The 27,313-nt window shown below is 47.0% G+C and overlaps 1 protein-coding gene across 7 annotated transcripts in view; it reads right to left on the bottom strand.

Moving 5' to 3' along the window:
* Nucleotides 1-27,313, bottom strand: part of FRMD4A (FERM domain containing 4A) — a 383,005-nt gene that overhangs the window by 110,538 nt on the left and 245,154 nt on the right. For all 7 annotated transcript variants that reach the window (XM_075081551.1, XM_075081548.1, XM_075081550.1 and 4 more), the window contains exon 2: nt 26,739-26,804. In XM_075081551.1, the coding sequence (XP_074937652.1) occupies nt 26,739-26,804 (66 nt within the window). The remainder of the gene's footprint in view (nt 1-26,738; nt 26,805-27,313) is intronic.

Here is a 27,313-nt window from a genome sequence, read left to right as displayed (position 1 = left end):
TTCCAAGAGGGTTTGGAGATCAACTCAGCCCATGATCAACACTGTAAATATCTAACCTGACTCAGGCCAAATCCTGTCCTGAGAGGGCAGTGCTGCTCTCTGAGGGGGCTCTCCTTGGGGGCTGCAACCCAGGTAGCCCAAGTACCACCATGGGTGCAACTGGGAGCTCATCTCATCGAGCCACAGGCACCTCAGCTGGCTCAGCACCTGGGGAGTAAACATCTGCCTATTTCAACCAGAAAAATCGGACAAGTGCATCGATTTCTCTGTAGCTTGAGCAGATCATTCTGTCAGCCATCATGGAAAATACAGCAGAAACACAAGCATTCCAGTATTAAATATTCAATATAATTAAAAGACAATGTTACTTGGATCTTAGCAGCCCGAGGAACTCCAGAGTCATGTGTTTCCCCAGTGGAAAGACAGGCTGCCCACTTTTGGCAGAGAAACATGTTTCTTAGTGACAGCTTCCCATTACGCTTAGAAATGAATGAGTTATATAGAGAGATTATCTATCCACAGTCCAGCAGTGCCATGAATAAAAAACAGATGACATGGTATTAGCAGCTGCTGATACGTCCCTAGAAATGCAGGCACACACAAAGTATATTTTATTGTTTTATTAACTGTCAAACAAGCCTATCTATTCCCCCTCGCCTATTTCATAGCTTTTCCCTAATTCTCCGTAGCAGAAGGTTTCTGGGAAATGCATAGTTTCAACATATGGACAGTCGCGTGCTGCCTGAATCCATCCAGCACAGAGACACGTGGAAGTGTGGGAACCAGGTAACTAGATCACACTTAGTAATGCCTCGTTTCATTAGATTAAAAAGACTGCTACCATCCACTGTCTCCTGCTGGAGGATATATAATAAGAATATAGAGACGAGACACTGCTACACCTAGGGCTGCAGTGCTAAAGACTGTTTGCAGTACCAGTGCTCAGCCTGAGCTAATTTTGTGCTGATAGCCCAGCTGTGGTCAGGCACAGGCTCCAGGGCTGTCTCGAATCATTGCTGTTTAACTGTGAGCACATGCTAGTGCAGGCTGGTCCGTGGTCACCTTCCAAGTCAAAGGCACCAGGGCATAGTCCAGGCCAGAAACAGCCCCGAGGATGGTCACCCTGTTTGGGGAAGAGAAGGAGTTTACCCCTAGCAACACAACCCGGGCTGTGCCATGTGGCTTCCAGCCCAGCCAGAGAGCCAAGGCCTATTTTATTTATGAGCACAGACAGATGCTGTCGACAAGTTCCCGAGAAGGTTTGGTTTCTGCAGGATGGACCGTGAAGTGTGTCTAGTTCAAACCAGCCTCTAGAGTCTTGCTGGCTCAGTCCAACTTTGCTAAGTGTTCAAAGGTTGGACATTTGAAAAACATCTCTTTGGTGGCTTGAGTTGAAATGTAGGGTGAGGGTTGTGTGTGGTGCAGCCAATCTATCAGTGGGAGAGATGAGGTGGAAAAAGGAGAAGTTTTCTTGAATTCCTGCCTTGGCTGTGCCCAGTGTGGTGAAGCCAGGCAGGGTACTATCCTTCTTCATCAGCTGGCAGTGGCTCTCACCCATCTCGAGCCTTGGGCAGTGCAATCAGGAGGAAATAAAAGTGCAAAATGGTGATTCGCACACAATTCTTCCCCTCCACCAACTATTATAATTTGCTAATGAAGCAAACTCCAGGTGCCCTCAGCTGAATTAGATCATCTGCTAAAACCAGCCACCAAGCTATGCTCCAACACCATGGTGATAAGGGCAGTAAGGATGCCCGTATAGACCCTTTGTGTCCCCACTCTGTTTCTTGAGGCGTTGGCTATTCAGTGGCCAGCAGCCTTATCTGCTGAAGGCCAGCAGCACATGTACACCCATATGCATTAGGCAGTACATTACCCTGTGATAGTTACAGACCGTAACTCCCTCATGACCCTGCTTCCTGTGCCTGAAACACTGAAATCCCTCATCCAGGGGCCATTGAACTGTCACTCACTGGCAATTCTCTTGTCAAATTGGCTCTGCCAACAGCTCCGTCACCTGGTTGTTTAACCCATTTTATGCACTTCAAAGAAAAGAAAAATCCAAAGTCGCTCTGTAGTAATGTTATGTAAATACTGAATAACAGCTCCTTCAGCTACCCTCTCGTCCAAATACAGCCTAATAACATTTTACAGAACTGCTCAGGCTGGCTGAAGGTTTGCGGCCTTAGGGGTTTCAGCTTTGCAATTCCCCTTATGGGATAGATCCACCATTCCTCAACTCCATGTCACTGTGTCAATATATGGAGTGCACATAATCAAAGCAGGCTGGGAAGTAGTTGGGTGAAAAATTATTCATTGAAATGCAAGATGTCTGGCGAGGGAACGCCTGATTTTTTATCATGAAACAGCTGAACTCCGTCAGTGTCGAGGACCGATGCTGGGAGTGTTGCTCGCGCTGGCACACACAACACCTCTTCCCCAGAATCAGCAGTTCGCTCTAAAATCTCTGTTCTTCATTTACATAGGAAAATGAGACAACTTGCCTCCAGCAGCCTCCTTGGGAACGTGGAGGGTGGTGACAGAGTGCCATTGATGTTTTTCTTGGAAAATCAACACCCACAAGTTGTGGGAATCAGGGTTTATTAGGGTCAGAGAGACAAAGACAAAAAAATCCCCAAGTTTAAAAAAAGTCGGTTTGGTAAAAGGATTAGAAACACCCTACTGACAAGTTGGCTTCGAAATATTCACAGATAGCTGCATTTCTGGGTTCAGTTAATACCTGACACTCAGTATTTTAAGTCAGAAGCTATTGCTGACAGTCTCTAATTCCCCTACATATTAGCAATGTGAATCTGCTTAAATATTTTTGAAGTCAGAGAAAGCAGAGAGCATGAGCTGGCCAAGCCTGCATGGCAAATTCCTGTCAAAGCCAAAATGAGAAGCAGTTGGTAGGAAGAAAAAGGCACTTTGGGGTCTGTAACATCCCGCATCCCCTTCTTGCCCGACACGGCGGCAGCTGCACACTTCCCCCATTCAGATGGGGTCTGCATCGATGCCCAGTGACCCCATTCCTCTCTGTTGTCTTCTGTATCATCCTGCGACTCCAACAGCCTTTTCAGGTGACTGCATCCAAAGAGACCAGCCAGCTGCTACTGGTGCTGGGACGGGAAATCTGCCTGTCTTCACTGCTCTGTGCTCAGATCTTTCTCTCATGCATGCCAAAAGCCTCAGTGCTCCCCTCTTTTGTCCCTTAGCCCTCTATACAGCCCTCTATACAGGCTCCATCTCCCTCTGTCTCTGCTGGAAGCAGCTAATGTCCCCATGTACAGCTGAGAGAGCAGCTGATGGGCTGAAGATGGAAGAAGGAGCAGCTGAATTTTGTGGCTGGCCCCCTCTTTGTGTACATGTGTTTTTTCATTCTTAGACTTAAAGCACAAGGAGATTTGGTGACTGCTTAGACCGTGTCCCATGTGGGAATCTGCATCGCTGCCTCTTGGGGGGCTGGGGAGAGGGAGGGGATGCTGTGCCTGGCATTCAAGACTGATGTCCTGGTCTGCCCCACATGCTTGGGGTGCCAGCAGGAACAACACACTCTAAGGTATTTCTGCCTGGGATCCCCCAGGAGTCTGCATCTCTGAGCTGTGCAGTCTAGATGTGCCGGCTAGATGCACATCACCTTCACAGAGCATCTCTGCCAGGTCCACTGCCTCCCAGTGTACCTCCCATATGCCAGAGAGCTGATCTGTGCAGGCACAAGCAGCCCTTTGCATGGGATTTCCAGAGGCCTGAGGATCAAACGCAAGTGGTCAAAAACCTGGCATTCCCCCTGGGTAATCTTTCTGGGCAGTAAAAGAGGTTGTGAAGGGTAACCTCATATGCAGCCACCCTCGAGTCCTTTCCAACTGAATAGTAGCCAGGAGCATGAACTGAGTGAGAAGATCTGGGCAACCGCAGAAGCGAATCCAGATTGCAAGGGCAAGCAGGCATCTTTTTAGGAGGGATTTGATAGAAAGTGTGGAATTCCTTATGCTGGCTGATGTAAAAATTGCTTTTGTAGCACTGCCAAGGTCACTGCCAGCTCATCTAAGGCTCATCTAATCAGCCATGAAAACATCACTGAAGCAAGTTAAAAAGGTGCCCCGAGTCAATTTGCGCATGAAACTTTTATTATTCTTTATTTAAACTTTCTAGGTTTGTTTTTGGATAGTTGGAAGAAACAGATCCTTCCTCTATTATCTTTCTTTGGATTTCTCCCAAAACCTAACACAACATCAGATCTGTTTTGTCCTTTACAAGACTGTCCTGAAGACAAGCCTGGCTGACTGCTTGCTTTTCTCTGTGTTTACTCTAGCACATACTATGTTTTCAGGAGACTACTCTGAACTCTATGGGAGGTCTTATAGTATTGTCAAAAGCTGCATTCTGTGGATTAATCACCTTTAATGAATGTCCATCCCAAATTTGACAGTTTTGACAAATTTTCTTCGAGCTTTCAGAGAATTTAGAGCAAATTTATGAGGTGCAAACGCAGAAAGATGAATACAAAAAAAGTACCCACTTATGAGGACACAATCAATCAACTGTCAAGCAAGTTTGGTTCCCTCAGACCAGGAAAAAACCATTCCCAGCTATGACGGCTAGATTCATTAGCCCTTCACGTCATTCTCAATGTCTTGAACCTATTAATGATCTTTCAGTAGCTTCCTGTCTCCTTCTGCATGAAACATCTGAGAGCTTGTATAAATGAGAAGAATATGGACAATAGATCAGCAGAGCAGAAAGAAGATACCCACAAGCAGGAGGACTTTGCCTTGGTTGAACACCATCAGTTTCATATAAGAAGAGACAGAAGCGTCTGTGCTTCAAAGCAAAACACTGTTTTCAAGGTCACAGTAGCTTAAGCATCTCCCAGTTTACCTAATCTCCCGATAACTCCCGACCAGGCATATTTGGCACTCGGGTCCCCGTCATTTAGCAGCACTGGCTACGTCAGTACTAGTAACCTGAAGAGGGCCATAGCATGGACTTGAGTGGTCTCCAGACTGCAGCACCATTTCCACAGCGCTGGCCTGTGGAAGCTAACTTTCCCCCGGACAATGCCTGAGCACCATTTGGGGATAGCTTGGGCCAGGAACCACTTCTGGATTCAGTATGGATCTGGCGACCTCATTCAAGGGAAAGAGAGTTTAGCCAGCTGGATACCAGTGGAGTCCATGAGCCGGTGAACATGTTCTGACTTGTTTCTTCTACTAGCACAGACGAAATCATTGATATTCCTCCCATATGAGCCAAGCCAGAGAAAGGATGGTCCCAAATTGGCCATCAGTAGTCACAATCAGGTAAACAAACCCAGATTTCACATATTGCTAAACCAGAAGGATTAGCTCCTCTGGTAGAAGGTTCTGTAGCAACATTTCGCACAGATTACAAGACACAGCTCAGATGTGCATGGCATGGCCCATCCTTTCTGCCTGTCACCCAGCCGCAGCCACAGCCAGCCCCATGCAGTGCTGCCTTAACCCAGCGGGCAGAGCATAAGGCTTCATCTCCTCCCCTGGGTTTGGTCCCATGGTGAAGGACACTGCAACCTGGCCAAGGAACAGAGCTGTGTGCTGGTTTGGGATCAGTTCCTAGGTGTGGAGTCCCCAAATGTAAGAGACTCAAGCTGTTGTCTCTTTTCTCTAACTTGTCTTAGGTGAGGGGAAGGAATGCTGCTCTAGACTTGCTTCCTGCTGTGAAGCAGGGATGTGGTGACCTTCTGAGTTACACTGGCGTAACACAGCTGGCTTTGTTACTTGGGTTACAAGTTTTCTGTTTTGTATAATTGTTCTTTTAACATGCTCCTACACCCTGATATCTTTGAGTGGCCTGGAAGAAGCCTGGGTAGCAAGGCAACTCTTCTTTCCCTCATCCTTGCAAAGAGTCAAAAAAGCCTCATTCTGCAACACAGAGGCATTTAACCTGTGGAAGTTGCCCCTGCAACAGAGATACTAGCAGACACACTGGCTGAAGTTTGGATTTCATTGCCATTATCTGTAATCAATTTAAGCAAGCTGAGACTAAGCATTTCTCATGCTTTTATCACAGAACTGGAGTTTGCAGAGGATTTTTCACCTTCCTTTTCACGTAACATACAGCAGTGACAGATAGAGACCAGATTAGATGGAGCTCTCCAATTGGAAATTTGTGCTAAATTAATACAAAACAAAGCAGCTCAAGATGCAAATTGCACATGCTGTGGAGTTAAGAGGGTTTGTGTACAGGGCTTTGGTTCAAAACCTTGTCTCAACGCAAAGGAAAAAAGACATGGCTATGGCATTCTTTGCAGCATGCTGGGCTGGAAGTTATATGGCCTAGTTTAAGAAAGCGCTTGACAAATTTATGCAGATAATCTGTACTGCAAATGTTTGGCTTAAAGTATTTTGGGTCTTCATGTGCACTTGCCTTTCAGCTTCTGGAGATCTGTATAATTTTGAAAAAGGTAGTCAACTGCTGAAAGAAAGTCAATTGTGTTTTAAATCATCCGACTGTATCACATGTGGCAAATCAAATTTTGAACATGAAGCGAGCTTCAGAGCCAACTTTCTGTGGCAGGAATCCATTTCACACTCAGCCGACAACAGGGTTTGATAAGAGCTCGGCCAGTGTGAATAACCAGCTGCCTTCTATATATATTTTGATTTGGTAGCATCTGTTGAAGTTTTATATCACTGAGAGATTGTTGGTATTCTTTTTAAGCATTAAAGCTACCTTGACAAGGTCAACAACAATTTCTACAGAGGTCAGCATTTTTATTTGGAAATATTTGATCATAATTCTATCAAACATTAAAGAAAGAGTTTGGCTAGGGCACATAATGAAATTGGACAGCTCACACAATCCATTTATCTTTTCGACTGTAAACCTCTGAAGCGCTCTAGTTCATCCAGTTTCAAATCAAGTGTAGAAATGTCCATCTCCCTTCATCCAGCCTACAGAAATTGGTGCTTAGAAATGCTCAATCTCTTATTCCTGATGTGGAAAAGGAAAAACGATTTCCCAAGACATACTAGTTTAGCTGCATTCTTATGTTTTGTTTGCTTCTTAAAAATCTCTCCTGAATAAGGATGTTTATTTCCATCCTGACTCAAAGTCACTTCACTGCTGAAAATATTTAATAAGCTAACTGAATGCTTATTTTTGTATCACATTTTCTAAACACATTAAAATCATTTACAGAAAAAAGCCCATGCAAAACCTACATGACCATCTTCTGAATCATAAGCTAGTTCAGATTTTAGCAAATCTAACAGCAATAAAAATAAATAATAGCTATAATAGTGTTAGGTTTGATGCATAGAATTAGATCTTCCTGTTTTATCCTACGCACCATTTGTGAGTGCAGAGAAACAAATTAAACTTAACGAGAGCTGCATCCTCATGTGCTGAGACTGGGGATGGGGGATGCCTTCAGAAGCATAATGGGTGATTAGGTTTTTGTGCATTCATCTTTGTAATCCATATTTATACCCAGGGATGTAGTCAAGACAGCTGACTCCGCTGTTAGATTCTCCATACATACAGCAATATTAGATACTCCCTTCCCTAAAGAGCTTGGAGTTGAAGCATATTGGTCTTCCTGAATGCTCTCATCGGTTTAGTTATCTGTACATACATAGTTGCTATGTTAAGAACATACCACAATGTTTTGAAGCTTCTGGCTTAACACACACAAATGTAAAGCAAGCTATGAAAATAGTACACATCAGACAGACAGCTCTTCCCCTAGGAAGGTCAGGAGAGAGAGGCTGAACCTCACTTGCCAGATGTTGGTTGCATTGCTTAATGCCTGGTGGCAAAGCTCCGATGCTACGGGGAGGTGAGTGGTCAGAAACTGCAAGAAATGGGATAACTAAGCAAACTGCTTTAACCTTGAAGCCAAATAAAAGAATGATGCATTGCATAGGTCCAGCTCCCAAGGCACAGTAAATCAGTGCTACTCCAATTACATCCCCGCTGATAGTCTGGCCTCTAATCTCCTGTGCGTGAGTGTGGCCCCCAGGTTCACCAGAGTGATGGCTAGGACCTGCCCGTGACTCTCCTGGGCCATGGGGCTTGGTCTAACACACCCTTGTCCTGCAAGAGAGAGGGTCCCCTCCACTCTTGGTGAGTACCCAAGGGATTCTTTGCTTCTTGAGTTAGCAGAAGGTGCTGAATATAATCAAGGATTAGGCTTGTGATAAAACCATGGTTCTTTCAAAAGGGAATGGAGAAAGTCAACAACTTGTCATCTACAAAAGGATAGAAGCTCCCCCCTGCCTTCAGCTACTCATATTAAGCACTATCTGCAGTCTTCCCTAATGAGTCTATACATTCAGAGCCTACGTATGAAGCCATCCAACTGTGTGTGTCCCAAAGAAGCAAAGCTTTCTGTGTCCAGCATGCCTTGGGACACAGCACAGAAGCTGCCTGGGTCCCCTCCATCAGTCATGGCAGTCATGGCACCCAGCAGCCACCCATGTCAACAGGGACAGGGCGCTTCAAGGAGCAGATCAAGTTGCAATGGAGAAACCTTGTGCACAGGCAAGTCCTGCTTCCACTTCTAGATATTCAGTTATTTCTCCTGTGATACCTGCTGAACTAACACCGGGAATGCTAAAACTCGGTGCGGCCGAAGGACATGGGCCATCCTGGGGTACATCAGGGCTGCCTGCAGCCCAAACGGGTCCTACCACTCCCCCCTCCAAACAGCTCTGCTCCTCATGCCCTTGAAGGCACAGTCTACTGGTGGATGAAAAGGGGTTGAGGATGCTGGGCTTCATTTCCTGACTGCAGGCTCACTATTGTCACACAGCAACCCCTATAAATAAAAGAGGAGGAAATGGAGCCTACTGATAATTGACCACAGCTCAAAAGAAAAGAAAGCAAAATAATACTTGCTCATCATAGGAATTAATAAGGGGATAAGAAAGGCTTATTTATTTCCCCTGATATTTGTCAAAAGAAGTGCTCATGATAAACCAGGACCATTAAAAAGGAGGAGGGTGAAATGAATGACAGGATGAGATAGTGAGTGTCTTTTAGTAAAAAACAGAAAATCTTTTTTCTGCAAAGAAAGAATAAAGAAGAAATTAAATGGAGCAATTAAGAGAGAACTCAGGCAGGGTAAAAACTCTTAGTGGCAAACAGCTACTAAGGAAATAATTGGAAAATGTAAACGCATACAAATGTGGGTGATGACCCGTGTACTGGGGCAATAGCAGAAGTAGCCAATAAATGTAATGAACCGTGGAAGGAGAAGCTTGGAGACTTTATGGAGAACTGGGGAAGATTTTTCGAAGCAGTAGGGGTAGAAAGCAAACAACAGCAGCCTGGTTTGTGGAAAGGAGTGATCCTTTGCCCATAGCTGGTGTAATGTCAGCAGGAAAAGGGGAGGATGAGCGCACAGGATCGGCTGAAGAAAGGGATCTAGGAAGGGATGCTGATGCCAGCTCCACCAGTTCCCATGCTTGAAGGCAGGAGTGCCTCCAAGGTTAGAAGGAGGGGCAATGGTCAGAAGTAGTCATACCCGCTTCTCTCCCGATGAGTTTCATTTCAGGCAGAGGGAATCCTTCGCTGCCCCATTTTCTTTTTGGACGATGAAGGTTGAGGGCAGGGTTTGTAACTGGCCCTAGTGGTCTTCACCCAACGATTTGGGACTGGGACTGACTTCCCAAGGTGATCCCATTTTTGAACTGAAATGCCGTGTATCTGCCCACAGGCTTGGTGTCCCCAAGATGGGATCTGGGGCATTTTCTATTCCGGAACACTGCAGAGGAGCCAAGACCAGACCAAATGTGCCATGCAGTGGTATGGCACAGGATGCTGCTAGCCATGGGCTGAGCCAGCTGGAGTATCAGGGTTTGAGATATCCTACCAAAATCCATAATCAGCTTTAACCCAAGGACAGCACAGATCTTTGTCTCTCAAAATATCTAAAAGCTTGCTCAGCACTGTCAGGAATGGGAAGATGGCTTGGTGTAATGTTGACCCAAACCCTACCCTGCAGCTAACACTCTCTCCTTGCATAAGGACTCACCCACAGTGTCACCAACCCAAGCACATCTTTGTGCAAGCAGACCCAGGGACCAAGGTCATCCACCACGACTGGCATTGAGTCCATGCTTCTCTCATGGATAAGGTAGCGGCTGCCTGCCCTCGACGGATGCTGGAGGCCATCCTCTTCCCCAAGGAAGAGTTGAACCTGCCTGCCAGTGTCTAGAAAGTCTCTTTCTGCATCTCACCCAGACACCTCCTCATTGCAAAGTGAGATCGAAGTGACTAAGTAAATATATCTGTTCATGCTTTCATAAAACCCAATGTCAAAGATGGGCAGGAGCAGATCCTAATGCAGCACCACAGGCAGGGAAATCAGAGACACTGTTCCCAGTGCAGTTCTTCAAGTGACAGCCATAAGCTGGGCCAGCCCTGAGATCAGTTATGCTGCTGGCAGGTGCTGCTGCTGGAAGCACAAAGACTTCCAGAAAATGATGCTGGAGATCTTGATGGTCCTCTGGGAACTGAAGGCATCTCTGCTGACCAGCCAGCGGTCATGCTGCCTGTGTGACCGATCCCCCTCTCCCTCCTGATGTCCTACCAGACGGCTGTGGACCCACCCAAAACTTGCTCCTATTGCAAGGAGTAAATGCCTTTAACATTTCTAATGCTGAAGGGCTGCAGTTTTGGGAAGAAATGTACTTCATATGTGATGGTGAAGGGAATAATCGTATTTAATGTGATTTCTGAAAAGGTGAGGAAGGTGAATTTGGGCAGAGGGAAGGTTTTGTCCTCTGTGATAAAACAGGAGACAGATCTGATTTGCAGTGAGGCATTAGCTTTGACTACTGAGGGGTTTGGGTGCCCAGTGTTGTGATTGTATCTTGCTTCATAGTCCCTTCCTCAACAGTGTGGTGATTTTATCCCTTGCATTGAAAGCATTCCATTAACTCAGGGGATATCTGCCTCTGATAAACATTCAGAGCTTCATTATTTAAATGGGGGGAACTGCGTTTCTATTGATTTTCCTTTCCAAGTAACTTAGAGTTGTAGATTAAGTGAAAGCTTTGGAAACCAGGTAGCTGTCATCTGAATCTATGCCCACAATCTCTTTGGACATTGGTGTTAACCAGGACCATTCAGCCATTTTAAACTCTGATTTGGCATCAGGAGAAGAAAATAGGACTTGTTCCATTTCCCCTGCCCAAACTGTCCAGGTAGCCCTGCAGAAGGAAAGGATGGGCTGGGTGCAGCCTAGCAGATCCTTGCTTGCAGCACAGGACAGGCCTGTATGCGTTGCTGGTCCCTGTGCCTTTGGTGGCCAAATGGGAATACCTTGTGCCATTAAATCACCCTGTAGTATAGCTTGCTTTCTCATGTAGGGCTGTCCTGGTTTTGGCTAGAAGAGAGTTATTTTTCTTCACAGTAGCTATTATGGGGCTGTGTTTTGGTTTTGTGCTGGAAACAGTGTTGATAATGTGGAGATGGTTTAGTTGTTGCTAAGTAGCACTTACATTAGTCAAGGGCTTTTTCAGCTGCCCATGCTCTGCCGGGTGCACAAGGAGCCGGGAGGGGACACAGCCGGGACAGCTGACCCCAGCTGACCCAAAGGATGTCCCACACCACATGACGTCATGCTCAGTATATAAATCTGGGGGAAGAAGGAAGGGGGGCACATTTGGAATGATGGCGTTTGCCTTCCCTTTAAGGGTTGGACTAGATGATCCCTGAGGTCCCTTCCAGCCTGTGATTCTGTGATTCCCAAGTAACCGTTACGCGTGATGGAGCCCTGCTTTCCTGGGGATGGCTGAGCACCCGCCTGCCCATGGGAAGGAGTGAATGAATTCCTTGTTTGCTTTGCTTGTGTGCACGGCTTTTGCTTTACTTATTAAACTGTCTTTACCTCAACCCACAACTTTTCTCACTTTTACTCTTCCAATTCTCGCTCCCATCCCACCAGGGAGGAGTGAGCGAGCAGCTGTGTGGGGCTGAGTTGCTGACTGGGGCTAAACCACGACAAGGGCGTAGCCTCCTATTGAGTTGCCCTTAGTAGGAAAGTCTGTATTTCTACATATCCCCCCACATCACACTATCCCTCTGTGTAAACAGAGCCTCCAGACCAGCTCCTCGGTCGCTTTAATGTCTCAGTGGCTGGACTTGAAATAGATTATTGAGGACTACAGGAAAGACCATATGTCTTTAGCCATAGGGATCAGGAGAACATTTGCCTGCCTGTCTACTTTCCCCAGAGGCTCTGCAGATGTGGCTGCAGTTTGTCCGAGGAAGAAGATGCCAGTATCTCTTTGAAGAGAAGAGAAAAGAAAATAGATAGCAAAGATATTTTGCCTTGTGATGCCTGAACCTACAAAGGAACTCTTGCTGGTAGGGAAAAGTTATGAAAAGTGAGGAGAAATCACAAAAAAGGCAAAAGTTTCAAACACAGACTTAGTCTCAGACAGAGAGTAGTTATATGAGAGCAAAGAGATATGTTATATCCTTCTAGTGTAAACCACTGCTGTTCAGTAAAGATTCATCCATCAATACCAGAAAAGAAGTTGGCCTATGGCTCTTTGCTGGTTTGCCAGACTTTTATTAAATGCACCAGAATGCCAAGTCTGTAATGTCTAAAAGTGAATTTATTTAACAATGAACTCTTTGAAAAGGGAGTCCCAGATGTGTAATTAATAATGAATCAGTGATTTGAAATCTGATCCAAAGCCTACTGAAGCTGATAGACAGACTCTGACTTCAAGGAGTTCTGGATAAGGCTCTCATTAGGCAAAAGGAAAAAAAATTAAAAGCTGAGCCAGCTAGTTAGTTAAAAAATATTATAGCTTGGATTCTGCACTTAACAGAGACATACAATAAGCTGCACTGCACATAAATCCCCTCTTTGCTGACAGGGGACTCACACATTTCTGTGTCTGAAGCTGAACTTGGAATCTAGGAGATAAAATAAAGTAAAAAAAGCTGCGAGAGAGTCCCAAAAGGAAAACCTCCAGCAGTTTGAACCACAGCTCATTTCCTCTTGGCATGAATTGGGAGATAACTGTCATATATGTGTCGTTTGGAGGCAGCAGATGCTGCTGCTGTCTGCGCGCTGAAGCCCTGCTCGTACCCCCACCCTGCTCCAGCCTGCGCACCTACCTCTGCTCTGCCTCTGCTGGCTTTACATCAGCTACACACAACGCATGGCCTGCAGATAGTCAACCTGAAATTCCTGCCAAGCTCAGCATAGTGTCGTGCCTAAGGGGGGGCATGCAGCTTGTCTTCCATCAGTGCAACTTAATTCAATTTGTCAGGGATGCAGACGGTTTGGGTGAGCCCGATCTGGACACTGCCATCCTGACATTGGCCAAATTTTGCACAAGGGCTGTGAGTTGGGGTTGTGGCAGCCTGTTTTTCATTTGCCTTTCAATATAACCCTAATGGGGAGGTGGAGATGTTTGCTGGTGAATAATTTCATAGTTCTGTGTCTTTTTTTGGAGACATAAGGTGCACGTATTAAATCACCCCCTCAAATCAAATATTTTTAAGTACAATAATACAGCTCATTTTTAAATAATCCAACAATAATTAAAAATAATTGGCTCCCATTTTTGGTGAAGAACCAATGCATCTACATCGAATTTGCTTTCTTAATAGCACATTGTAACTCAATCTAAATGTAAATTCCTGAAGAATCTGCTATCTAATTCTCATTATTTCCACTTGCTTAATGCAATTAGAAACATCTGTCACTGATCAACTGTCCACACAGTGAAAATAAATAATAATTCATGCTATCTGCCTCCATAGTGTTTTTGAGGAAAAGGGCTGCTTTAAAACCATTCACTAAAGCCCAAGAGATGGAGCTGTGCAAAATGCTTGTGACAAGCTCTGAATCACACCGAATGTGCCTGACCGTCAGTATCTCTGTATCTCACAGTTATTTCCTGAATAATTTGAGAAAATCCTGGATACATATAAAAGTGGCCACCCCAGTTTCTGTAAACATTTGGCTCTGGGGTCTCCATCTTCACAGACAGATTGGGTCCTACTGGGGGGCAAATCTCCCAAAGCCTGGACCCAAAGCCATGCCGGAGCACGCAGATGTTTGCACTGATGGAGCTGTGGTTGTCAAAGGGGCAGCAGGAGGCCAGTGAATGGGACATGGGAGCAGAGAGAAAGCACACTGGAGTCACTGGGGCTTGAGGGTTATCCCAGCTGCTGCCTGTGGTCCCGGTTAGCTCTGCCATGACAGGAGCAGAGGGAAACTGTGGAGTGGGGAGCTGTGAGAAATGGGTGCCCAGTCTCCATGAGATGAACCAGGTCAGGGGCATGGATGGTGCTTCCTCTCTTTAAAGCACATTAATACATATAACCTATCTGTATAAACTCTCTGGTTGCTCAAAAGACAAAAAAACCCCAAAGAACTAGAGACGATAAGCCTGATCTGAACCTCAGGAAATGGGCTTGTTCATCCCTTGCCCACTTAGTGATAGGGATGGAGGAGTAAAGGCAGAGTCTAAGTGGAAAGGTATTTTCATTAGGCATCTACTGCTGAAACATCCTCAGAAGAGAGAACTAAATTAATCCAAAAACCAGCCCTCCTAGTAACTAAGAGAATCCCAATGCCACAGCCAAAACCCTCATTTTTTTTTGCCTTTGAGCTGCTCAGCAGCTGAAGGCTCGTCCCATGCAATGGCCTGGCTGCTACATGGGGCAGATTCACGGGTGCTGGGATGGTCTCCTTCAATAAACATCAGAGAGACTGGGGAAGCGTGAGCAACGGCATTGCCCCCATCGACGTGTGGGTGAGAACAACTCTGTGCATTAAATGCTTGTTCTGGCTTCAAAGCAAGGAGGGGAAATGAAGTGTAAATGGCTTGGCTGGTTAATTTTATTTTATTTTTAAAAAGAGCAAAGGCAAATCTCTTAAATTAATTTCTTTTCCAGGAGATAAGTGTAACTTAGACAGCCACTCTGACAAGCAGAAATCTCTACCACTGTCTGGGCTGCCAAACCAGGAGGGCAGGGATGAGCTGAAAGTTGCTGGCCTATTTACAATCTCGTCATGTCACATCTACTCACTGCTGCACCTCCTGCTCCAATCCCCCCATTTTTCCTTCATCCTCCACTGTAACCACAGCAATGAGCCAGAGGTCCTCTGCAGCTTGGCAGCATTTTGATCCCAGTAATCCAAAATGTGCCTGTGCCCGTGTGAGGATGAGGGGATGCCTGTACCACACACCCCATGCTATTCCCGGGGTGAAGGGGATGGCGGCTCCCAAAGGCAGACGTGACGGGGGCCAGGCTGCACCGCTAGCCTGCCGTCTGCTTGCATAGGAGGGATTTTCTTGTTCAGCTAACAGGAATGCCAGAAACAGGCAGTGCAGTGGAGGGCAGTCTCCTCTCCAAAAATAGGGGTGAATCAGTAAACCAAAATCTATACTATTAATCAATTTCTCCAAAGATAAACACCTTCCAGAGTTGGCACGTTTGCTGGCTCTATCTGCAAGTGTCTGGTTTGACCCGCTACCAAAATAGCATCATCTTCGAAGTCGGGACAGAGACTGAAGCTTCCTCCCAAGGCGGGTTTAGTTTTGTGCTTCTTCCTCCCCAAATATGGGCACTTTCCCAGCAAAGGTAATAATAGAAGAGTTTTCATTCAAACATACTGGTGATGAGCCATCTCTGAGTGCAGATAGATGGGAAAGTAAAAGACATCCTATCTGCGTTAACAGCCTCTCATCCAAAAGGATTGCTTCTGCGGGAGGGGTTGGGAGAGGAATGTAAGGGGACAACGAGCACGTCTTGTTGCTCACGCTGAGGTCACGCAGTTGTTTTTTAAAGCATAACCCAGTTACAAGCCAAGAGCCATGTCCTCTGTACTGAAAATTAGAAAAGCTGATGACATCCCGTATCGTGCCCGACATGAATGCCACAGGCAGCCTTTCTGTGCTCACAGCAGATGCTGTGCCTGCCTCATTCCTTCTCCGGGCACCAAACTCATGGGCTTGCTGCCGTCAGCAAGCTAGCACATCCCTGGGGGAGGAGCAGAGTTTGGGAACATAAGCCACCAAAGAGAGAGACAAATCCATTTCGACGTCAGATCGCCCAAAGCTCCCTCATGAGTAGGCACTTCCCCAAAATAAAGACAGAAAGGACCGACAAGGCAGACACTGGAAATATGGTGAAGGCTGGAGGATGGAGATTTCCTGGATCATTTAAGGATGATATTTTGCATCATTTTCAAAGAGACTGGGCCTAAAAAACACACTCCTGGGCAAAGGCAGGGGAATGGATGGGGTTTGGAGAGGGGGAGGTGGGGTGGGGAGGGCTGGGGGCACCCAGGTCTCCCTCAGGAAGGGCAGTGCGATCTCCTTGCATCCCCACGCTGCCTGTCCCCAGCCTTCTGCCACCTCTGCATGGTCGCAGATGTCTCATAGAATCATAGAATCATTGAATGTCCTGAGCTGGAAGGGACCCACAAGGATCATCGAGTCCAGCTCCTGCTATGCACAGGACAGCCCCAAAAATTCCTTTGCACGCCCTGGGCAGTGGGGCAAACCTGCCCCAGCAACCGTTGCTGGCAGCACCACGGTGCCAGTTCTGGTTCCCTTTTGCTTCGCTCAGTGCCATTGCTGGGTGTGATGCTGAAACCCATGTCTGTCCAAGCACACGTGAGCTGCCCTAAACTAACCAGCTGGAATCCATCGCTGCTGGCAAACCATTCCAACCTGATACCATGCAGCCACAGCCACCTGCCGCTTGTGTTTACCTGCAGCAAGGTAAAGGGAAAGGAAACTGTTTCCCAGTGAGATGGTAACAGCTTAAGACCCGTTTTGTTCATTACGTGCAATACCCCTGAGCCCAGGAGCCTCACTCATGGCCAAGGCTCTCACTGTGTTGTGCCGAAGGAAGAGCCTTTTGGCTGAAAGTTGAGATCTTTTGTCTAAGCTGCACTCGCTTGTGGCTGAAAAGGAAAGGGAGAGGGAATGGAAAACAATTTTCTCTAAGTCGAGTAATGTAGCTTAGACAATCAAGCCTGGCATCTCTCATTCAGTATCAACCTAGTATTTGTACTGCGCAGTCCGATGGCAGCAATAAGGGGAAATGCTCCATCCTGAAATGCTAGCTCGGATTGGAAATGTACATTTTTTACCTTGGCTTGAAAGCAAATCTGCTATGCTGCCTTGCTCATCATTTATTCTGAGCTGTGCTCTTCCAGACTGTTCAATATCTCCTGAAATGATCTGGTACATATGTTATTATTTTTCAAAATTGCTCGCTCAGTCCATGCTATAAAAAAAAACAATTTTCCGTTTCCATTTCCATTGCCTTCTGGCAGGCAGCTTTTGTCCTGTGCCACATTTAGCACATTCTTACCTGAATTTACTATTCGGGTTTCCTCGTCCAGGCAGGGTAATGTGAAAGGAGGAGTCAGAGCCAAAGCGGGACCGATCTCGTCACACATAACCATCCACAGTGTGAGCACCTACCGAAGACCTAATTACAGAGAGTCCTTTTGCAGTCAAGGAGAGAAAGGGGCATGATTCATTTCAGACAGTCTATTTTAGGATGAGCTCAGCCATGCCCTACAAGTGCCCTCCTCTCTCCATGACCTGTAAAAGCCTGGCTCAGGCACAGACGCCCACGCTGTGCGTGCCTCAAGTTAAATGAGATGAACCTCACCAGTGACCACCATGGACTGAATCAGGGAGGTACTCAGGCAAGATGGGGATGGGGCAAGGGGCAGGACACAGCACCGACACAAGGGCTAGTCTACCACAAAGGAGCAGCAGCAGAGAGCAGAAGGAGCTGTCTGAATTTCAACCTCATCATCCTGCTGCTAAACCCAATTTAATTCCACCTTTGTGCCTGGTGGTGCCCCATGGCTGAGCCCTGCGGTTGCCCCGGGAAGGGGGAAGCGAGGCTGGGAGCATTGGGTTGTCCATGGCTGGAGCAGCATCTCATGGGCTACAACGATGTATTTCACAGCCACAGTCGGACAGTCACAGGTTGGACCAGGCACAAACAAAAGCTCCACTGAAGCCACAGAGCAGCTGAGCCGGGCAGAAACAATAGTGAATTTTCGAATTTCTCCCAAGTAATTGTGAGTGAGATGTTTTCTCTGTAATGGAGGTAGTAGATGCTGGATGTGCCATTCCTGGACTGGTGTATGTGGTGGGAGGTCACCAGGACAAGTTGAACTGCTGATGCTCTACAAAACTTTAGGAGTTAACTCATCTGGAAGAGCTTTCTCCCTTCACCGGATGTTTTACTGGGATTGTCACTAGCCACTCCTCCCTCAACCAGTAAGTTTGAAAAGATCCATGTGTTCTCAAAATTAAGGGTATTTGACAAATTTTAGCAGAACAACTGAAAAAAGATTACTGAATATCTTCATCCACATTTGGCCAGCTGTAAAGTATATCTAGTTCTCAGCATATGCAGTATGAATACACATATGTCTTCAGCCTATCTCTCTCCTGACAGCTCATGGATAGCTCCCTAGCTTGTATTAGTTTAAATGCAATTTATTCTGGAAGACTGATAATAGCGATATTGAGTATGCAGGCCTTTGGAAATCACACCCTCATTTCACTCCACGGAGGAGAATGGTTGCCATTCCCTGTTTATGTTCTTACAAGGCTGTAAGCACTTTGCTGTGGGAGTCTGTTCCCTGCGGCTCCTAACGTAGCACCTGATAGATGTGCAGACCTGGGTTACAAGGATTTTAGGGCATGAAAGGATGAAACCTGCTGTCAGCTTTGTTCAGAAGCCAGCATGCAGGTCAGAAAGTGGGGAGTGTGCAACATTACTGTGTCAGAGAAGCATCATCCCCTGCAGTTAACCTCCTCAAGACACAGAAGTACCTCTGCCATAGGCAAGGTCAGCTTTGACCTGACTCATCCTCCGGCGTGACTTTGCTCCCAGTGGCTCTTGCCCCCTGCCTCCACCTGTCCCATCTTCTGATAATGCTCCTCCCATGCCTACGCCAACCCTCAGGCAGCTGAGGAACAAATTGGAGGGACTGAGCTATCCCTGCTGGGTTTCATTAATTTCCAGTCATGCCTTGCCTAAGCACAGCTTTGTTTTCTCTAGAGCTGCTTGACCAAACTGACCTTCACTGCATGGCAGATCCCCTTGGAGGCTCTCCATGTTCCATGTCCATTTGGGCTCACTGCTGATCGCTGCCCTGGAGCTGTGCACCCTGCTTGCCCTCTTCAGATCCTGCTCCCAGTGAACCTCACCAGCTAGCATGACCTGCCAGCTTGCTCTGCACAGCCTGCCTTGCTGGTGTCTGACCTTAGAGGATGCTGTCCTCCAGCAGGTCCATCCCTTGAGTGCCGTCCGTAGCACAGGGGCCATGTCCATTCTCACTGGGCATTGTGGTCACCCGCAGTGAGCTCACAGGAGCCTGGACCACCTGGCACACCTTGGGAGCTGCTGAGCTTAGGTCAGACTCTTGGGGCAAGCACCACTGTGTTGGCCTTAGTGGAGCCAAGCCAGGGTGCACAGCAGAGGCTTTTCCACCCCTAGTTTCTGAACCCTGCCCAGGATTTCCCTCTGAGATGCTCATTCCACCTCCTGACCCAAATTCCTTCAGTTTTGCCCTTGTAATAGAGGGCAACCTTGAGTGGATCTGCTTTGCCACCTTCACTCTGCCTGAGATCTCTCTTGGCTTTTAAGCTGAATTGTTCACTCCCCACCTCTGCACATCAAATTTCCTTCTCTTCTACCCCTGTGCTCTTCCATTTCCATTTCCCAGCAAACACTCTCCCCTCCAGGCTTGACTTCTGTGGACTTCTGGGTTCACTGGAGCCTAAGCTGAGAAATCAGCCTCAAAGGTATAGCCTCCAGTGTGACACCAGATGCTCCGGTGGCCATGGATGGCAGTGGTGAATGCTTTTTGAAGGGCATTTATTGAGGGTCTGCAGGGAGGCTCAATAGAGTCATGCCTTGCAGGCTGAAAGGCTGGGTTGGGGAGCAGACCTGGCTCTTCTGGTCCAGTTTTCATTTATCCATTTATCTGGTCTAAGACAACATCTAGGTATCGTGCAGCAACCTTGTCTGCAGGCAGTGTGCTGACTGGGAAAGCCTAGCACCACGTTCTCCTTGGAGCAATGATAAACATATTTTTGTAATGTTAATTTTTGGTAAGCAGCCAACTTTTCCGCAGAAAAGCTCTTAACTCATAGCTTGCCGGCTGCTCAGAACATGAATTGCTGGTCTGGGCTCCCACCTCCCTCTCCTCCACCCCTCCCCATTGCAGGGTGAGCAAACCCAGCCGTACATTTGCCCCTTTTGCAGCCAGGCTCAAAATGACTAAAAATCTCAAATGGAGACCTGAGAGGCAGTGAAAGGCCAAGACGATTCTTTCCTGCAGGAGAGAGATGGCTCCACACTGTTCATCTGCCAGGAGCCACAGGCTGTGGAGGGGCAATTGCGTGGGTTGTCCCGGTGATGCAAATCCCACCTTGGACACTGCTTGGCAGGATCCTTCTACAGCTTCTAAGTTGATCCAAAGCTGTGGATCTCAATAATTTTTAATGCCAAAGTTGTTAAAAAATCTACTTTGCAATTTTCCAAACACTTCCTGAACTGGACTACAGTCTCACTCTTGCTGTAGTCCATCAGGATTTGTTTCTGAAATCAGACTTATACCAATGCCTTAATATTGCAGTCAGGGAAAATAAAGCCTCCTTTCCAGAACACAGATCTGAGCACCCCTTCAGCTCCAACCCATTTAAATTATGATCCAAATCCATTTTTTTGCACGTTTTTCTCAGTGCAAGGATCCGGATCCTGCCAGATTCATAGCAGAAAACTCCACTTGAGCTCAGCCTGGTCTCTAGTTATTTGTCTGCCCTCCAAAAAACATGGTGGTTTTTTTTCTGAGAGGAGCAACATACCGTCCCACAGCCTACAAAGCCACTAGAGGAACAGTTGTCAAACCAATGCTGAGCCCTTGCATTAAGGCGAAGGGACACCTTCCTGCTGCTTCAATGCAGGTATGGCGAGGCTGGGTAAGAAGAGTGGATGCAGGGAGCCTCCCTTGGATACTCACCAAGGGCATCATTGCCAGCCGACCCCAGCTCTCCATGCCCTGTAGGACATGCCTGATAAGCAACCCCAGCAATATATTCACCGTGGTGCTCCTGCAAGGGTGTAAGGGAGGGCAGCGGGGGCTGGCAGGGCAGTACTCACCCTCTTGCCTGCTCCTGCCTCCTTGCTCCCAGGGCAGTGCTGGCTGCCGCCGCTTTCCACAGCGATGGTTAAAAGCAGTTTTGGAGCAGAGCCTGCAAGCGCTGCAGGGAACCGTGCTGCCTCTCCCACACGGCGAGGACGGCTACTGGCACCCAAACGTCTCCATTTACGGTCAGGGCCGTGCGGCTGCATTTCTGCATCAGCCCGGGAGCTGGTGCTTTTAAAGGGATCCCTAGTTTTGGCAGTGGATCTCATTTTTCTGCAATTCTTTTGGCTTCCAAGGGCAGATTCAGCCCATTCTGGGGCTTGTTTATCCCACTCTGAGAATGGGATATATTGCTGTAGTCCTCATGCAAAATCTGTATCCAAAGTTACACAGCTTCTCCCAGATGGCAGGCAGGCACCATCCTCAGCACCACCTAAAGGGGAACCTTTGCAGCTTTTCCACCATAGCAGCCCAGGTAACCAACCTACTTATTGGCGTACAAAAGCGAGGCAGCAAGAAAACACAAGTAAACTCCCATTGACTGAAATTTCCTGACCATAAGCAATACTGAAAATATTACAAAAACTCTAACAACATCATGGGAGGAGAGGGGAACATTTTATTTCTCCCTCCAACCATTGTTAGTGGAGTTATTGCTCTCAGAAGATGCTGCATCTTACCCAGGACAGCAGGCCTCAGCCTGGTCCCAGCAAGGCTGAGCCTGGAGGAGCAAAGGACACTGTTGTGCTCTGAACTGAGCATCTCCACCGAGATGGCCATGATGGTGACAGCTATCCATGTGGCAGCGAGTCACCAGCTCACGAAGCACCCCGCCAGCCCAGCATTGACTCACAGCTACCAGCATCTCCCAGTCTGGCTTGGAGGCGGTTGCTGGGGATGAGATGCTGAAGCATGGCAGGCACACCGGAGACAAGTCCTGGGCTTCTGAAGGACTCCTGACCCACTCAAAGCAGAGTCGGTGCACAAAGCAAAAAGGTTGGAAAGGGTTGTTCTGCACATGACATTAATTTTGGCTGTAGCCGTACACATATCGCTGTTGGCATCTTTTTGGAGGCACTTGCATCGCATCTGGGAGATAGAAATGCTGCAAGCTTACCTAGCTTACCCTGAGCTGTTTGGGTAGCAAGAGTTACTTAAGAAGTGGTAACATGGACATCCAGGTGAGTTAACTACCCCAATACCTATGGACAAGCATGGTGCTGACCTCCACATCTCTCCCTGGTGCTTCCAAAGTGAGCTCAGTGTTCCCGGGGGAGAAGGTTAGAAACAAAAAGCCCAGTTATTTGCTACGATCAAATCTCAGAGACCTCCAGATCCCACAGATGGCTCTGCTATGAGCCTTGGATGAGCTTTGTTTCTGCAATAGCTCTTCCAGAGAGCAAGAATTAGGAGGCTTAACACTTTCGGATGATGGCTGCTGGAGCCACCGTCAGATAACAGGCACGGGCAGCTGGCACAGGAGCTGGGAGTGAGCCAGGCCACCTGATTCAGCCAGCCCAGAAAAAAGCCGCTTTTATGAAAACCCACATGAAAAGGAACAAATTGCCAACTACTCAAAAGTCTTTAAGTAAAGCAACGCAAACCTTTCATGTGCAACAGACAAATGATACACGGTCACGGGGAAATAACATAGCAGATAGGGAGGCTGAGAGGCGGGAATGTGGGCAAATCCACTTTCCAGAAGCAAAAAAGGGGACTTGATCGCTGAAAAGGGTTAGCTAGAGAAAGCCAAACACTTTTAAAAAATGTTGTATTAGAAACTAAACATACATCAGACAGAAACAGGGGAAAAAGAGATTGTAAGAAGATCCAACAAGCCACACTCTGCTCCTGCTCAGAAAGAAAACGCTGTCAGAAAAATATCCTATGTAAACTTGCCACACACACCAGCTCATCAACAGGCATTTATCAAATGAAACACATACCAAATGCAACTCTTCTTCCTAATCCCAAGTCAAACAGGCTTTGAGTTTCAGACCCTCAGGAAGAGATTTCCATATGATCCTCCTCTGTCTCCGTTTATGATTAGCCCTTCTAAATTTCAGCATTTATCTGACAAAGCACACGGGGGAGGGCTTTCTTTTATCCGCAAAACTTGTGTTTCTGCTTTTCCTTAGCTGCTGCTGTACCACTCTACAGCCGCTCAGCTTGGGAGGAAAAGACTTTAGTCAAGGCCCTTTGACTGACTGAACTCAGGATCACTTTCCTCCTGGTGGTAACCCCAAGCCCTTGCGTTACGTGCCAACGCCAAAGCAAGCCAGCATTCGCAGAAGGGGTTATAAATGCTGCCTCTGAGCCAAAATCTTACTTTTGGGGCTCAGTAATGCAAATAAAACGTAGGTGTGTAGGCAATAGCTGTGTGGCCAGTCTGAGGGGTCTTTGTAGTTTCGGGAGAGAATGTGTGATGATGAAACATTTCAGTCTGGTCTGGCGGAGCTGTCGCGCAGAGCCAAGGCTGACTCCTGCGAGCAACCACAGGAGCAGTTACCGCTGCCGCCCTCCTGCAGCCTGAGGTATGGTCCTCATTAACCATCAATTGATATGTTTCGAACGGCATATTCGTAAACCCCTGAGTCTGATCACAGCTAATTCACAGACAAAAAAAGGAGTACATTTGCTTAATACACTGCTTTTTGCAAGCACCCTGATTGTTCCCAGATGTATCTGTTTCTGCCCAGCAGCACTCAAGGCAGCAGGAGAGGAAGTAATTTCAGCTCCCAGGAGTCACTGGCCTAAGCAGTTTTAAGATGCTCCAGGAGCCCTCCTGCATCCATTCAAGGGAGCTGTACCCAGCTCCCTCCTTCGATCAGACCCAGCTGCTTCTTCTGTTTTTTTCCACACCAAAATACAGCAGCAGGATCTCTGAACCCTTCTCTAAGCAGAGCCCTTGATATCGTACACGCGAGCACTGTAAGTCTGTGTAAAGCCAGATCCAGGTGAGGATGGTATTTTGATCTCACCCACGGCAGAGAAATCAGTTTTACTGACTTCCAACGGTCTCTCCTAAACTTGCCCTAGGAGTGTGAAGTTAGGTATGGAGAAGCTTCCAGGGAAGGCTGAGACTGGTGGGAAGGAGAAAATTTCACATGAGAATTTGAGAGCCTGGCTCCTGAGCAATTGAAGCCAGTGTGAATCTAGATGCTAAGGCCCAACACAGCTACGGAATAATCTCTTTCATGGCAAAAACCAGCTCATGGCAAGATACACACATTAAAATACAGCTTTGAAGTGACAGCCAGAAACTCAGGGTTGGATGAACATTTTATTTGAAGCTTCTTATTCAGTTCAGCTATGAGATGACGCAATAATAAAAATAATGGTGCTCAGAACTTACAAAGCAACTTTTATCTGAAATCTCAGCACAAGTTACAAACAATATGGGAGATATTTCTCCTGGCAAAATGCATGTTGTTCCCATAGGGAGCCTAATTGATTTGGGACCTGCCAGGGCAAAGTACCACTCATCTGGGTAGCATCAGCTCCCTCCTGCCCTGAGCGAAGCAGCCCTAAAACCACCCCAAAGCTGGTGGCTTTGGCCATGCTTTACAGGCAGGCGAACCAAAGTGCTGTGCCCATGTCTGCAAAGCGTATGAGTATTGGAGACACACTTGAATCCAAACATTCTCTTCCTCTGTCATCTGCTCCACCCAAAAGCGATTTATTTACGATCACCATGAGTAGAGGCTACCTAACAGCATTGGAAAGCCTCATTTTACCAGAAAAGCATCTGAGATGCCTCAGTGGACAATTCTGTGCACATAAGGGCACAGTGCTGCTCAGAGAGCTGGGTCAACCTGCATGCAACACAGGTTACTGCTTTTTCTGGGTATGATTTTTTCATAATCACACCTCCTGGCTTTCCCCATTCACACGTTAGTTGAAAACAGTGAAACAATTTATAGTACAAATAAAATTCAGCCATGGGTCACTTGCAAACTAGTTAGTGTGATTTACAGAGCAATTCAATTCCTGTATTGATCACAAGAAATTCCCATTGAAGGCGTGACCAAACACTTAAAAAATAATACCACGTGATATTGTTTCTGCTTACTCAGAAATGGACACAGAGCTTCCCAAACCAGCCTCCTCGACTGCCATCTTCACTGTGTTTTTTTTTGTGTTATTGATTAAAAAAAAAACAAATAAGCAGGTTGGCCAGGGCAGCTCATATAGATTTCCCACAGTATATTTCAAACTGTGATTATTAATATTGTGAGCAGTGCTTTAGTGGAGCTGTTCTGCAATAGCCCATTCATTTTTCATCGAACCAGGAATAATTTAAAAAGGCATTTATATGAAATAGAAAGGCAAGTGCTGTACCCTTATCATGAAGGTGGCTGCATTTTCCCCAGCCAGCTGCTAAGCATCAGTGAGCCCGGTGCAGGGATGCTCGGATGCTCGCCGTGCAGAGACCGTTGGTATGGTGTTTCGGTTTAATTAGTCATCCTGATTTAGCTGTTCTCATTCCAGCCCTGGCCTGGCTCATTCATGGTTATCCAGGTACTTCACAAGTATCTCAGAGAGCTGAGGGATTTCACCTTCTCAGTGACTCAGTACTTGAAAAAATCCTTACCCATTAATATTTTGTTAGTGGTATTTTTAAGCAACTTTCCAGAAAGCGAGGCTGAATGTGCTTCCGGCAATTCAAGTCGCCTTCAGAAATCCCCATTCAGGTTTGCCTGTGCTGGGCAGGATCCTGCCCCCCTCCCAGCTTATCAGCTGTGGCAGGGGGATTTGGGTGCTATGGGAAGTTTCATTTCCTGCTTCTCCGGCTGCCTGTGGCTGGCCGGCAGTGATTATAAAAGGAAAGACATTCTTCTAATTCTTGTTATTAACCCATTGGTGATCTCCGAGACATGAGCCAAAATTGTCAGAAAAGCTCAGGACACTACAGCTTTCACCAGCCCATATTACACAGCCAGCACCAGACTCTCATTTTTCCTACTTTTACTATTTTTTTTAAATTAAAAAATAAGGCAGATGAAGCACAGACTCATTTTAATGCATGTTTGTGTTTGACATATGATTTATAACCTCTGTAATGCCTCAAGCAATGCCTGCCCATGGCACCACCGCTGCAGCCTCTTCTGCTGCGGGCTGCACTCCCGGCGCAGGTGGGTGCCTGGGGCACAGCCGCCTCCGGAGTGGAGCCCGGCATCGTACCCCAGCAGCCTGGGATGGCAAGTAAAGACAATAAAGCAAATGCTGGAGGTATTTTAAGCAGATGCAGTACATTTCTCAAAGCTAAGCAATGCCTCAAAAAATAGCTAAGTGATAGAGTAACAGTGTCAAAAATGACCAGAGCTGCTTTCCTTCTCACTGGCGGCAACTGAGACTGGTTTGGCAGAGAATAAATCAAAATACATCCTGAATTAGTCCTCCACACTCCATGCCTTTGCAGATCCTCCCTACCCAACACTAATGCATCTTCCCTGAGCTCTGCAGGCAACTGCGGTGTGAAGTTGCTAAGAAAACCAGCTGAAAACCCTTTTCTCTCCCCACCCTGTTGAAAATCTGCAGCAGTAGCAAACTACTGCGTGGAGAAACGTGCAGTTCCTACCTGAACGAGGAGCTCCAGCTTCCTGTCATCAAGGAGGTGCACTTGGCATCTGCGACCCTCCGTCATCTGCAACAGAGAAGAGGCACGTGTGTCAGGGCGCTCAGCTTTCCAACTCCGCACGCAGCTGCTGGCTCCCCCGGCGCAAGCTGGAGGCTTTCATTCACCGTGGTGCTTTCAGTTTGTGTTTGGTTTTGGTTTTTTTTTTTGTTTGTTTTGTGTTTTCTTTTTTTTTTTTGGTTTTTGTTTTTTTTTTGTGTGTGTGTTTTTAAATTAATCCCCCTTCTCTTGGCACCAGGGGAAAGAAAAGGCTGGAAGGAGAAAAAGAAAAGCCACCCCGGTAGCTGTCACAGAGCAGTGTGTGGCGTCTGTTTGGACGCAGCTGCTGGGAGGCGGTCGTTCCAGTGTGAAAAATAGGGCTGGGGGACAGTTTGCAGCACAGGAGCCCTGATATTTCATACCACAGCCGCTGGCTTCACAGCTGGGTTGACCAGCAGAGGAGACATCCAGACAAGTTTCCCCCAAACCCCTCCACAGCAAGGATTCCACCATGCCAGAGGGAGCACAGAGCAAGCAAG

Source organism: Phalacrocorax aristotelis, chromosome 1, assembly GCF_949628215.1.
Source record: "Phalacrocorax aristotelis chromosome 1, bGulAri2.1, whole genome shotgun sequence".
Taxonomy (NCBI): domain Eukaryota; kingdom Metazoa; phylum Chordata; class Aves; order Suliformes; family Phalacrocoracidae; genus Phalacrocorax; species Phalacrocorax aristotelis.
The sequence above is the reverse complement of the archived record's forward strand: the minus strand, read 5'-3'. Positions and strand labels throughout refer to the sequence as shown.